General features: G+C 37.9%; 1 protein-coding gene across 8 annotated transcripts in view; it reads left to right on the top strand.

Annotated features, from left to right (window-relative positions):
- Positions 1-14,975, top strand: part of LOC134204861 (zinc finger C2HC domain-containing protein 1C-like) — a 183,313-nt gene that overhangs the window by 146,262 nt on the left and 22,076 nt on the right. The window contains exon 1 of one of the 8 annotated variants that reach the window (XM_062679679.1): positions 10,555-10,994. The exons of the other annotated variants lie outside the window; for them this stretch is intronic. Within the exon in view, the coding sequence (XP_062535663.1) occupies positions 10,920-10,994 (75 nt within the window). The 5' untranslated portion in view covers positions 10,555-10,919. Of the gene's footprint in view, positions 1-10,554; positions 10,995-14,975 lie in introns of those variants that run through there. 8 annotated transcript variants of the gene reach the window in all.

The raw sequence follows: 14,975 nt of genomic DNA, 5'->3' as shown, positions 1-14,975 counted from the left end.
AAATTTTTATGGAAATGCATCTGAATTTCCAAGGGAAGTTCATCCAAATTTCCACGAGAAATAAATCCGAATTCCAACGCGAAATTCAACCGAATTTCCACGGGAAATTCATCCGAATTTCCACGGAAAAACATCCGAATTTTCACGGGAAATTCATCCGAATGTCCACTGGATATTCATCCGAATTTCCACGGAAATTCGAATGAATTTCCCACGGAAATTCGAATGAATTTTTCAAATGAATTTCCCGAGGAAAATCGATTGAATTTCTCGTAGAAATTCGAATCAATTTCTTTTGGAAAATGTGATGAATTTCCTTTGGAACATAGGATGAATTTCCCCTGGAAATTCAGATGAATTTCTCTTGGAAATTCAGATGAATTTCCCGCGGAAACTAGAATGAATTTCCCCTGGAAATACCGATGCATTTCCCGTGGAAATTTGGATTAATTTCATGGGAGAATTCGGATGAATTTTTCCACGGAAATTCGAACGAATTTCCCATGGAAATTCGAATTCGGAATGAACTTCTAGTAGAAATTTGTATGAATTTCCCTTACCGTGGAATTTCGGATGAATTTACCGTTAAATTCGGATGAATTTCCAGTGGACATTCGGATGAATTTCCTGTGGAAATTCGGATGAATTTCCGTGGAAATTCGGATGAATTTCCTTGAAATTCAGATGCATTTCCGTGAAAATTCACATGAATTTCGACAGGAACTCATCCAAATTCCGACAAGAATTCATCCGAAATCCGTCAGGAATTCATTCGAATTCGACAGGAATTCCTCCGAATTCCGACAAGAATTCATCCGAATTCCGACAGGAATTCATCCGAATTCCGATAGGAATTCACCCGAAATTCGACAGGAATTCATTCGAATTCTGACAGGAATTCATTCGAATTCCGACAGAAAATTCATCCGAATTCCTACAGGAATTCATCCGAATTCCGACAGGAATTCATTCGAATTCCGACACGAATTAACCCGAATTCCGACAGGAATGCATCCGAATTCCGACATAAATTCATCCGAATTTCGACAGGAATTCATCCGAATTACGACAGGAATTCATCCGAATTTTGACAGGAATTCATCCGAATTTCAACAGGAATTCATCCGAATTCCGACAGGAATTCATCCGAATTCCGATAGGAATTCATCTGAATTCCGATAGGAATTCATCCGAATTCAGGCAGGAAATCATCCGAATTCCGACAGAAATTCATCCGAATTCCAAAAGGAATTCATCGGAATTCCGACAGGAATTCATTCGAATTCCGACAGGAGTTCATCCGAATTCCGACAGGAATTCATCCGAATTCCGACAGGAATTCATCCGAATTCCGACAAGAATTCATCCCAATATTGACAGGAATTCATCCGAATTCCGACAGGAATTCATCCGAATTCCGACCGGAATTCTTCCGAATTCCGACCGGAATTCATCCGAATTCCGACCGGAATTCATCCGAATTCCGACCGGAATTCATCCGAATTCCGACCGGAATTCATCCGATTCCGACCGAATTCATCCGAATTCGACAGGAATTCATCCGAATTCTGACAGGAATTCATCCGAATTCCGATATGAATTCATCCGAATTCCGACAGGAATTCATCCGAATTCCGACAGGAATTCATCCGAATTCCGACAGGAATTCATCCGAATTTCGATAGGAATTCATCCGAATCTAGATAAGAATTCATCCTCATTCCAATAGGAGTTCATCCGAATTCCGACAGGAATTCATTCGAATCCCGACAGGAATTTATCCAAATCCCGGCAGGAATTCATCTTAATTCCGACAGCAATTCATCCGAATTTCGACAGGAATTCATCCGAATTCCGTCAGGAATTCATCCGAATTCCGTCAGAATTCATCCAAATTCCGATAGGAATTCGTCCGAATTCCGACAGAAATCCATCCGAATTCCGACAGGGATTCATCCGAATTCCGACAGAATTTCATTCGAATTTCTACAGAATTTCATTCGAATTTCTATAGGAATTAATTCGAATTCCAACAGGAATTTATCCGAATTCTGACAGGAATTCATCTGAATTCCGACAGGAATGGAAATGGAAATTCGAATGAAATTCCCATGGAAACTTGAATGAATTTCCCGTGAAAAATCGAATGAACTTCTCGTAGAAATTTAAACGAATTTCCTCTGGAAATTCGGATGAATTACCCTTGGAAATTCGGATGAATTACCCGTGGATGTTAGAATGAACTTTACGTGGAAATCGGATGAATCAATGGTTTTCTAATGGAAATTTGAATGAATTTCCCATCTAAATTTTAATGAATTTCAATGGAAATTGAATGAATTTCACACGGAAATTGGAATGAACTTCTTGTAGAAATGTGTATGAAATTTCGATGAATAACCCTTGGAAATTTGGAAGAATATCCCATGGAAATTCGGATGAATTAACCGTGGGTATTCGGATGAATTTACCGTTAAACTCGGATGAATTTCCAGTGGATATTCGGATGAATTTCCGTAAAATTGATCATCCCGTAGAAATTGATCGAAATTCCGACAGGAATTAATCCGAATTCCGACAGGAATTCATCCAAATTCCGACAGGAATTCATCCGAATTCCGACAGGAATTCATCCGAAATTCGACAGAAATTCATCCAAAATTAGAAAATTTCAATTTTCGTAGGAAATTCTTTGGAATTTACTTGAACAATTTCCGGAATCGATGTTGATTAAAAAACACACTAATAAAGTTTAAAAAAACAAATCTCCAGAATTTGCACGGAGAATTCTTCCAAATTTGTACAAATTTTTTTTTCGGGGTTTCAACTGGAATGTTTCCAGAAGTTCGAAAAAAACTCTGTGGATTTCAACGGAAAATTATTCGGCTTAACTTTTACGGTAAGATTTTGAAATATGAACCAGAAATGGAATTTGCGAGGAATAACATTCACGAAAAATTCTTCGAATGTTTAACTGACTAGCAAGCAAGAAATTCTTCTAACTGCTGCAAATTTGAATCAGCGGCGAGACAAAATAAAAATTTCGGCGGCCTCTTAACCGGATAAATGCCGTCATCAGAGAAAAAGATTTAGATTTTTTTCAAAATGGTTTTTGACACGAGACTGAAAATTCAATAAACAACAAAAATAGAACCTTTTCCAGGATGAATTCGAGAAAAAAAATATTATCAATAACAATCAAATAAATATATGTACAATACATTGTTTGTAATGTAGATAATCAAAAATCTAGCCTCGTGCTTTAAACAAGGATGTTATCGATCATTTAGTAATTTGCGTTCGATCAGTTAGTAGTTTGTCAATAACTCTTTCCAGAAGCGAAATTTCAAAATGTGTTATATAGTGGACTTCTAATGCGAAGGTTTCTCTACAACTCTACCTAATGGTTCGTTGTTTGAATTTCATTAGTAACGAAGTTATAGCTATAGTTGCAGTAACTTAGACTTTATGATATCCAAATTCCAATAATTTAGTTTAAGTTACTGCAACTAGCGCTATAACTCCGTTATTAGTTAAATTCTAATCTTAATAATTCTTAAATTCTCCGTTATTAGTCAAAAGGAATTTCTTTTCCGTGGAACTTTTTGTTATTGTTTTGGAGAAAAGGTAAAACAGTAGAAATGGATAAATAAAAAACAACATTCATGGACATTGATCATGGATGAAAAATATTATTCAATTATCAAAAATTTGATGTCCCAGAATTCGTTCGCGTGCTTACATTTTTTATGCGCGTTCGAACTTCTGGTGAAACCAGGTAAGAAAATCAGTTTAATGAAGCGCGCCGTCGTAATATTGTAGCTTATACGGCTTATTAATTAGTGTAAATATTAAATCGATATGATGTCTTTTTTCCTAATGGCATTCCGATTGGCAACAAATTAATAATGGCAATGGTTATTAATAATGGCAATGGATTTCGAAAAAATATGTTCGCCAATATAAAATCAATTCTATGCTAACAGCATGGCTACTAGGGTGGTTCAAAAATCGATTTTGCTCCACAGTGCTCATTTCATTCTTTACCATGTACTGAGTGTCCTCTGAAAATTTGAGCTCATTTGGATTAAAACTGATTTAGCACAAGCCGTTTCAAGTTTGCATGCATGGGGAAATTTATTTTTCATTATACTGTTAATGACGTCCCCCATTAAGCTCAGGTTAAAGAAAACCTACATAGCTAAAGGGAATACTCAACAGCTTTCACCCAACGAAAATCGCATGTTGATTAATCACCCCAATAATTAGTAATCGATTTTAAGACAGGTTGCGAATCTTTAGTCATGATCGTTAAACTTCTTTGAGGGCATCACTGAAATGTGCAGTGTAACATAGTAGCCTGAATTTATGTATGCTATCTTTCGCGCCACGAGCAGCAATGTTTCGTTTATCCATTTTAATTTTTATTTTCGCTATCCCACTTGCTGAATGACGTTTGAACCATTTTTAATTTGAACGATGTTCGATTCGAGCCAACGAGGTTCAAATTTAAAAGTGTTCGCATTGAAAGCTACCCGGTCCATGATAAATTGAATAGAACTTATGCTTCCAGCAGCAGCAGAAGAACATCTCAAATCGTGTTCATCTCACCATTTGTTGCGTATTCGTATTTATACCATTTTCATTTACCGGTAGTAAGATAACACGCTCCTTTAGTTTATTTTATTATTATTATCTGTTCCATTATCAGGAGTGGAATTTTTGATCAATGGATTTAATTGTTAATAAACAAAACCCTAGCAGCACACATGCTTCACATAGGTTGCTGCAACTCATATGCGACCAGATTTAGTCATAATCAAGTTGCTGCAACCATTTTTGCCTGACTTGTGCTGCTCGGGAAATATTTTGAATAAGCGAACGATCAGTGGGGAATATTGTGTTTAATGTTTTCTTTGATTAAGATATTTGAGGAACATGTAACAAAAACATTTGTTTTTAGCCATTCGAATGACCATAGTTCATGAAATTTATCATTAACATTATGCCCTTGAACAATGCCATTATAAACCTTTTGAAAACTACTAAGTTTTATTTAGGTTATGCGTAGGACAAGTCCATGACCAATATATCCGTCTTAGTGAGTTTTTTAAAAATTGGTTTTGTTGAAGTCCTCATGATAATCATTAGACCACTAATAAGCTCATGAGATATTTGACGTTTGAGGGTTTATTGAGCGTTTTATTACGGTTTTGAAGATAGCTATAAGTCTTCGAATGAAGCTGATCTCGCAGCATTGAACAAAGCAGCGATAAAACCGTTAAAAACTTGAATAAATCCATGCAGCCTTGAAATTGTTACTTGGGAAACTACTAAATAATCGAACGCAAATTACTAAATGATCAATAACATCCTTGGCTTTAAATTATTTTCAAATATATCTTATTTTGAGATTTTGAAAATTATTTTGAGAATTGCATCCCATATCTCGCTGTAGAAATCTTTCTGTGATTCTACTTTTCCTTTTTTGACTTTTCTCCTAGCGTATTCTCCACACGCTAGACCGAAGTGACGGTGATTCAAATAAATGATTTTTTTAATATACAATGTTCTGAAAAACTCCGAAAACCACGCTCACTATAATGCAGCGTACACAAGCAGTTTGCCAAACATTGACTCCATTGACTGACTAGTAGGGTGTCCCAAAAAAAATCGATGTTCGAAAAGTCATGGTGCTCAACCCTGAAATGAAAGATATACCTGTCTGGATAATTTTTGTAGAACAAACCGAATTTCTAGAAAATCGTTTAGAGGTCGCGCCAGATCGATTTTTGAAAAATGAGCTTTTTTTAGGTCAAAAATCAAATATTGGGTCCTTTCACAATTTTTTTTTCAGGGTCGCCCATTCGTTTTATATTTTTTATTTTTCTATGGATCTTTGCCCATATTCTCCATGAATTAGTTTTGGTATATACGTGTTTACAGTCTGCAGAACTATTTAAACATAGAAAAAAGCACATTTTTTGACTAATTTTTGAAGTTATTTCATCCTTACACAAAAAATATTTTTTTCTCGTTCAGAAAAACGTATATACCCAGATTTTTTTTTTACACGGTTTGGTTTTAGTCGTTTAAGACCTTCAGCATCAATGAAACAATGAGTTAACCCCACGAAAAAATTCACAAAAAATCAAAGAAAATTCAGGGGGTATTTAAAAAGCTGTAAAAAATCAGGGGACCCGAGAAATTAATGAATTCCAACCGTGTAAAAAAAAACCTGGGTGTACTTCAAAGAGCTATTTTCATAAAAAAGATCCAAGAAATGTTGTTCTGGGGCTGAGATATTGCAGTTTTAGTAAATAGTCAAAAAGTGTCCAATTCGGTACTTTTTCTTTACATGTTATAATTTCATCAAGATTGCACCAATATTTTGATTTAAATTAAAAACAATTCAAAAGCAAATAAATGGGAATATTTTCTATGTAACATAGCTTTTATTTCCGATGGAGTTGGTTACCTGAATTACAGGATTTGGTCGGAGTATATGGATGGAGCCAGTTATAAAATGATATCAAATCCAACAGTTAATATGTAGCAATATAAAAAAAATACGGTTTACTATGATCTCACTGATTTTCACGGTATACAAAAAACAAAGCAGGCTCAGCACGTATATAAACATTCAGTTTGGATGTAAACATGTGTCGTCACTACTATCTTCGCACCAGAGTCTATATATAGAGTTACGCAAAGAGTGAAGCCAAATCTACCTATTCAACTGTCAAACCGTCTACCTATCGAGTAAACTGTAGTATCTATCCGGGAGCCGATTTATCATAATTTATCTTCAATAATGAAATATTGATCAATACAAAATCAATGTTCAGTTACACATCTCTTCACTACATAAACAAATGCTTGTTGGTAAAGGCGGAAGTATTGTTATCGCCTAATGATTATTATGGCGAATTAAAACGCATGAATTGAAATGTCCCGAGCAGCACAAGTCAGGCAAAAATGGTTGCAGCAACTTGATTGTGACTGAATCCGGTCACATATGAGTTACAGTACCCTATGTAGAACTTGTGTGCTGCTTGGGGTATTAGATTGGTTCTAAAAAACAGCTTAAAAAAAACTTTAATGCACCCCCAATAAAGTAGCAACAAGAAACTAACGTCTTTGAACTCTGTGGGTGACTTGGTTATCGAATTAAAAAGTTTTAGAAGTGAACACTCCCGTGAAATCACTTGAAGGGTTGAACAAAATTGGAAGTTGCCAACATAATAGCAAGAGCATCATTCAGAATAAGTGTAAGAAGATCCTCTGTGCGCAACTCTATATAATAGACTCTGCTTCGCACAAGCTGAACTGAGACGATGCTCTACGGTCTCAGCATGCTTACTTTTGTATTCTAACATGTGGCATTAAAATATGCGTCACTCTTGACGACCTTGTTGTCTGTATACCGTGATGCTTTTGACATGTCATATGACAGTCAAACAATTTTTTTCGTCGTTCCAGTTCGACAGCTTTTTCATCAGTTCACTTGAGATATTGGAAAAGTGAAAACGGAATAAACGTAAAGTAAAAACGGAAAAATGACACTTCAAGTGAGACGCATATTTTAATGCCACATGTTAGAGTACAAAAGTAAGCATGCTGAGACCGTAGAGCATCGTCTCAGTTCAGCTTGTGCGAAGATAGTAGTGACGACACATGTTTACATTCAAACTGAATGTTTACATACGTGCTGAGCCTGCCTTGTTTTTTGTATACCGTGAAAAGCTATCAAAATCAAACTAATAAAGAGATCATAGTAAACCGTATTTTCTTTTATATTGCTACATAATAACTGTTGGATTTGATATAATTTTATAACTGGCTCCATCCATATACTCCGACCAAATCCTGTAATTCAGGTAACCAACTCCATCGGAAATAAAAGCTATGTTACATAGAAAATATTCCCATTTAGGGACACGGCAGGTATTTCCGTCCATCGTCGTAGGGACTAAAACCAACGAAAGCAACGTACATTTGCTAGAACTCCACTATAGCATAACGTTTCTCCTGAGCTTACGATTTGGTACGTATGAGTTTTACAAAAAAGCGTCTCTTTTATTGGTTTTCGAGACTATGACGAACAGACGAAAATACATGCCGTGTCCCTATTTGCTTTAGAATTGTTTTCAATTTAAATCAAAATATTGGTGCAATCTTGATGAAATTATAACATGTAAAGAAAAAGTACCGAATTGGACACTTTTTGACTATTTACTAAAACTGCAATATCTCAGCCCCAGAACAACATTTCTTGGATCTTTTTTTATGAAAATACTCCTTATAAATAGCTCTTTGAAGTATGTAAGTTTTTCTGAACGAGAAAAAAATATTTTTTGTGTAAGGATGAAATAACTTCAAAAATTAGTCAAAAAAATGTGCTTTTTTCGATGTTTAAAAAGTTCTGCAGACTGTAAACACGTATAATACCAAAAACTAATTCATGGAGAATATGGGCAAAGATCCACAGAAAAATAAAAAAATATAAAACGAATGGGTGACCCTGAAAAAAAATTGTGAAAGGACCCAATATTTGATTTTTGACCTAAAAAAAGCTCATTTTTCAAAAATCGATCTGGCCTCTAAACGATTTTCTAGAAATTCGGTTTGTTCTACACAAAATATCCAGACAGGTATTTTTTTCATTTCAGGGTTGAGCACCATGACTTTTCGAACATCGATTTTTTGGGACACCCTACTGACTAGCGTACTGAGGGTCATTGGTTCATGTCCCAAAACTATTTTTGAACAAATTGGCACCAATTCTTTCGATTTCTTCGATACAGATCCATAGTTTTAGGCAAAACTCACAGTGTTCCTTCCAGGGACACTTCCAGTGCGAAAACTTTAAGCTTCTTCTTATTGGCATTACATCCTCACACTGGGACAGAGCCGTCGAAATTTTATGAAATTTGACCACAATATTTTTTGATATGCAAAGAATGTTTAGGCCAAATTTGACCATAATTATTTAACTAAACAGTTCATATAGCCTTATCAAGTTATCAAGTACAGAGCTCTACTTCTGTCATCACTTTCCTCTATACCAAACCAATGTGAAGTAGAACATTGTTCAACCGTTTGTGTATCAGAAGCTCATTTCAAACTATTATCCTGTGGCGGGTAAAATTGACTTCTTGGTTTACTGAGTCAACTTTCGCAGGCCTTCAGTTGAGAAAAACGGAACACCTTAAAAATAGGGGCTTCTGATCTTTCTGTACAAAAATTACTCCGTAAACCACTTGATCAATGTTACATAGAAAATCATTGAGCCAAGCCGATATTGTGTCGAGATAATCTCGGACAGTCCAAACCGCTTGTATCTGCCATCAACCTCACAGCAATTATCTTAATCTAATGCTCAGCGGCTTCTCTGAAGGCTTGGATATCTCAACTGATGAACTGACAACATGTATTAAATCATCCAAGAACGGATTTGACAGCTCATTTTCATGAACCTAACATTCACCCCGTTGACAGTCAATTGTCTTCCCATGGCGTATGATAAAGCTCTTGTTCTTCTAATTTGAACGGTATCCACTCTAACCTCTACCCACCACTACCAACTTAATGATAAAGCGATCACCCAGGAAATATGAATAAAGTGATGGTGAAATCGATGACTACGTATCAGTTGTGTATGTACATATCCGAATCGGGGAAAACAACTCCCCCACATTATTGTTGTGTTGTAGCAATTGAACCCCGTCGACTCATTTTCGTCATTAGTCCTTGCTGCACTCCTCTTCGAAAAGGTTCTCACAGTGCGCGCGTATTCGCCCGAAACTATTCAAGTAGTAGAAGCAAAGCGTGTCCGTGCACGGCACCCTACAATCATCATCGCCACTCGCATCTAATGCTGGTGATGTAAAAGTTACTGCACATGTGATGAGAAAAACAGATTTGCCAACAACACATCTATTAGTGCAAGACAGATAAAGTTTCGTCCCGAAAGCTCGCCTCGGGATAGGGTTGAGGGAATTGCATGTATCATGCCCCATTCAAACCGCCAGCGGTATCACCAAGTCAATGTAGGCTAGAGGATAGAGTTACTGTTGCCTGAGAAGTAGACTCGATCGTGCAAAAGTTGAATTCGTCTTATACACGAAAAGCAAATGGTTGATGGCAGCCCAAGAAAATTGTGATACCACAGCCGAGTTCTTGAGAGAACAGAAAGTGCACAAACAAGTGCATTATGTGTGAAGATTCCGCATTACGAAGACTGGTAACTAAGTGGAAGTCAAAGTGGAATTATAAATAAACACAAGTTAAACTCTAACGAAACCGTACTTTAATTTCTCGCTATACTTAGCAAAAGCGTATATTCCAAAATAATCTACCAATTCCGAAGAAAACCACGTATTAGTAATTTCTTACTAAAGCGAATCTTATCAAATTTGCCTTATACGAGCTGCAGATCCGAAGGGTGAACAATTACTTTTCCACAGAATTCCTACAATAAAAGCTTAAATGTTAAAAGGAACAAATAATCAACCAATAGTGATGTGAAATCTTCAAATCCATCCTGTTCATTTGAGCTGCACGCTTCGAACAAAGCTCGAAGGTATTCGAACGCCTCCGATGAACATCTCCCGCAAAGTCGGTGCCTTCACAGAACTAACGATTGCTACACGCCCCTCAGGGCTGTGAAGACTGGTGAGCGCGGTAGTGCTGATGGAAGCCAAGATGGCACAGCGGTAATCCTGCCCTATCGTTGCGGCTTCTTCCGTTGAAAGTGAGACAGAAGTGCACCCCCACGATAAGAAAAAAAAAACTGGCGTCGAAGCGTGTGTTTATTACGAGCGAGTGTTTACGGTTGAAGGTGGTTTCGTTTACAGTTTGGTGGCTTTCTGAGTGATTCGCTTAGGAATAAGATACCTACCTATCCGGGAAAAGTGATGAAGTTGAAATCGCTAGATTACGCGGAAATTATCGAGAGTTTTACCAATCGCTATGAAAACATTATAAAGAAGGTACGTTCGTGGGTTATGGGGTGGATGTAATATGAAAGACAATGGGTATTGTAACCGATAATAATCAGTATCCATAACATTGTCTGTTTTACTCAACGAGATTAGTTGAACGAAAATAATTTTCAACAGGAACTTATCTAAATTTCGGTTGGCATTGCAGAAAGCAATGCGTGTGAAAGAGTTGGTTTTAAAAATATATTGCGAGAGTTCGGCTATGTGCCTGATATTAGAAATTTGATCTCATCAGTGGCCTTCTGAGCTGCGGAGGACGACGGAGGTACTTCGTAGCTTAATAGAGAAAGCACCTGTCTAGCGTACAGGTTTCGTGTGATCAAACCCCACCGAAGAAAGTGGTTTTCTTCCAATATATTTTACGAACTAAATCTTTCACATGTTGTGCAATTTCGCAAATCCAGTTTCAGACATAGTGTAATTAAATTTCCAGTTAGCTGGATTCATTTCCAGTAGATTCGACTTTTCTCCTCAAACCAAATATCAATTGTTGCTTCAAACGCTAATACATATATCATATTTTCTATGGAAGACAAATAATGTATACGATAATATATTACAACATATACTCTAGTTTATATTATTTTCGCTAATCATTTAATAAAATTTAAGTAACAAAAAGCCTCTGCGTGTTTTGATTAGCCTTGGCAATAATAAATCCGAACTTCTTAAGGAACTCACTCGAATTCCATCGGGAGCACATTCGAATGCCGGAAGGAATACATACGAATTGCGACATGAATTCCTCAAAATTCCGACAGAATTTGTTTTCATTCGTATTCCAACAGAAATTGTTCCTAATTCCAACAGAAAATTATACGAATTTGGACAAGAATTCATCCGGATTCCGAAGGAATTCATTCATAAACCGTCAGAAATTCATCCAAATTCCAAATGGAACTCATCCGAATTCCGACAGAAATTCATTCGAATTCCGATAGGAATTCACACAAATTTCGACAGGAATTCATCCGAATTCCGACAGGAATTCATCCGCCAGTAATTCATCCAAATTCCGCCAGGAATTCATCCGAAATCTGACAGGAATTCATCTGAATTCCGACAGGAATTCATCTGAATTCCGACAGGAATTCATTCGAATTCCGACAGGAATTCATCCGTATTCCGGCAGGAATTCATCCGTATTCTGACAGGAATTCATTCGAACTCCAACAGAAATTCATCCGAACTCCGACAGGAATTCATCCGAATTCCGACAGAAATTCATCCGAATTCCGACAGGAATTCATCCAAATTCCGACAGGAATTCATCCGAATTCCGACAGGAATTCTTCCGAATTCCGACAGGAATTCTTCCGAATTCCGACAGAAATGCATCCAAATTTCGAAACAAAGCATCCGGATTCGGAATGCATCCGAATTCCGACAGGAATTCATCCGAATTCCGACAGGAATTCGTTCGGATTCCGACAGGAATTCATCTGAATTCTGACAATAATTCACCCGAATTCTGACAGGAATTAATCGGATTCCGATTCCGATAGGAATTCATCAGAATTTCGATAGAAATTCATCCAAATACCGACAAGAATTCATCCGAATTCCGATAGGAATCCATCCGAACTTCGACAAGAATTCATCTGAATTCGACAGGAATTCATCCGAATTCCGACAGGAATTCATCCGAATTCGACAGGAATTCATCCGAATTCCGACAGGAATTCATCCAAATTCCGACAGGAATTCATCCGAATTCCGACAGGAATTCATCCGAATTCGACAGGAATTCATCCGAATTCCGACAGGAATTCGTCCGAATTCCGACAGGAATTCGTCCGAATTACGATAGGAATTTATCCGAGTTCCGACAAGAATTCATCCGAATTCCGACAGGAATTCATCCGAATTCCAACAGGAATTCATTCGAATAAGTCAAAGTTCATCTGAATTCCGACAGGAATTCATCCGAACTCCGATAGGACTCCGAATGAGTCAAAGTTCATCTGAATTCCTACAGGAATTCACCCGAACTCCGATAGGAACTCATCCGAACTCCGATAGGAACTCATCCGAACTCCGAAAGGAACTCATCCGAACTCCGATAGGAACTCATCCGAATTCCGACTGGAATTCATCCGAATTCCGACTGGAATTCATCCGAATTCCGACAGGAATTCATCCAATTCCGACAGGAATGAACCCGAATTCCGACAGGAAGCCTTCCGAATTCTAACAGGAATTCATCCGAATTCCGACAGGAATTCATCCGAATCCGACAGGAATTCATCCGAATTCGACAGGAATTCATCCGAATTCCGACAGGAATTCATCCGAATTCCGACAGGAATTCATCCGAATTCCTGACAGGAATTCATCCGAATTCGACAGGAATTCATCCGAATTCCGACAGGAATTTATCCGAATTCCGACAGGAATTCATCTGAATTCCGACAGGAATTCATCCGAATTCCGACAGGAATTCATCCGAATTCCGACAGGAATTTATCCGAATTCCGACAGGAATTCATCCGAATTCCGACAGGATATAATCCGACATCCGAAAGGAATTCATCCGAATTCCGGAAGGAATTCATCCGAATTCCGAGAGGAATTCATCTGAATTCCGACAGGAATTCATCCGAATTCCGACAGAAATTCATCCGAATTCCGACAGAAATTCATCCGAATTCCGACAGGAATTCATCCGAATTCCGACAGGAATTCATCCGAATTCCGACAGGAATTCATCCGAATTCCGACAGGAATTCATCCGAATTCCGACAGGAATTCATCCGAATTCCGACAGGAATTCATCCGAATTCTGTCAAGAATTCATCCGAATTCCGCCAGCAATTCATCCTCATTCCGACAGAAATTCATCCGAATTCCGCCAGGATTTCATCCGAGCTCCGTCAGTATTTCATCCGAATTCCGACAGGAATTCATCCAAATTCCGTCAGGAATTCATCCAAATTCCGACAGGACAGGAATTCATCCGAATTCCGACAAGAATTCATCCGAATTCCAACAGGAATTCATCCGACTTCCGACAGGAATTCATCCAAATTTCGACAGGAATTCATCCGAATTCCGACAGGAATTCATCCGAATTCCGACTGGAATTCATCCGAATTCCGACTGGAATTCATCCGAATTCCGACTGGAATTCATCCGAATTCCGACAGGAATTCATGCGAATTCCGACAGGAATTCATCCGAATTCCGACAGGAATTCATCCGAATTCCGACAGGAATTCATCCGAATTCCGACAGAAATTCATCCGAATTCGACAGGAATTCATTCGAATTCCAACAGGAATTCATCCGAATTCTGACAGGAATTCATCCGAATTCCGACAGGAATTCATTCGAATTCCGACAGGAATTCATTCGAATTCCGACAGGAATTCATCCGAATTCCACAGGAATTCATCCGAATTCCGACAGGAATTCATCCGAATTCCGACAGGAATTCATCCGAATTCCGACAGGAATTCATCCGAAATCCGACAGGAATTCATCCGAATTCCGACAGGAATTCATCCGAATTCCGACAGGAATTCATCCGAATTCCGACAGGAATTCATCCGAATTCCGACAGGAATTCATCCGAATTCCGACAGGAATTCATCCGAATTCCGACAGGAACTCATCCGAATTCCGACAGGAATTCATCCGATTTTTGATAGGAATTCATCCGAATTCCGCCAGGATTTCATTCGAATTCCGAGTGGAATACATTCGAATTCCGACAGGAATTCATTCGAATTCCGACAGGAATTCATTCGAATTCCGACAGGAATTTATTCGAATTCCGACAGGAATTCATACGAATTCCGACAGGAATTCATACGAATTGCGATAGGAATTCATCCGTATTCCGATAGGAATTCATCTGAATTCCGAGAGGAATTCATCCGAATTCCGAAAGAAATTCAGCCGAATTCCGACAGGAATTCATCCAAATTCCGAAAAGAATTCATCCGGATTCCGACAGGAATTTATCCA

The sequence above is a fragment of the Armigeres subalbatus genome, unplaced genomic scaffold (genome assembly GCF_024139115.2).
Source record: "Armigeres subalbatus isolate Guangzhou_Male unplaced genomic scaffold, GZ_Asu_2 Contig937, whole genome shotgun sequence".
NCBI classification, from domain to species: domain Eukaryota; kingdom Metazoa; phylum Arthropoda; class Insecta; order Diptera; family Culicidae; genus Armigeres; species Armigeres subalbatus.
This window is presented reverse-complemented; position numbering and strand designations above follow the sequence as displayed.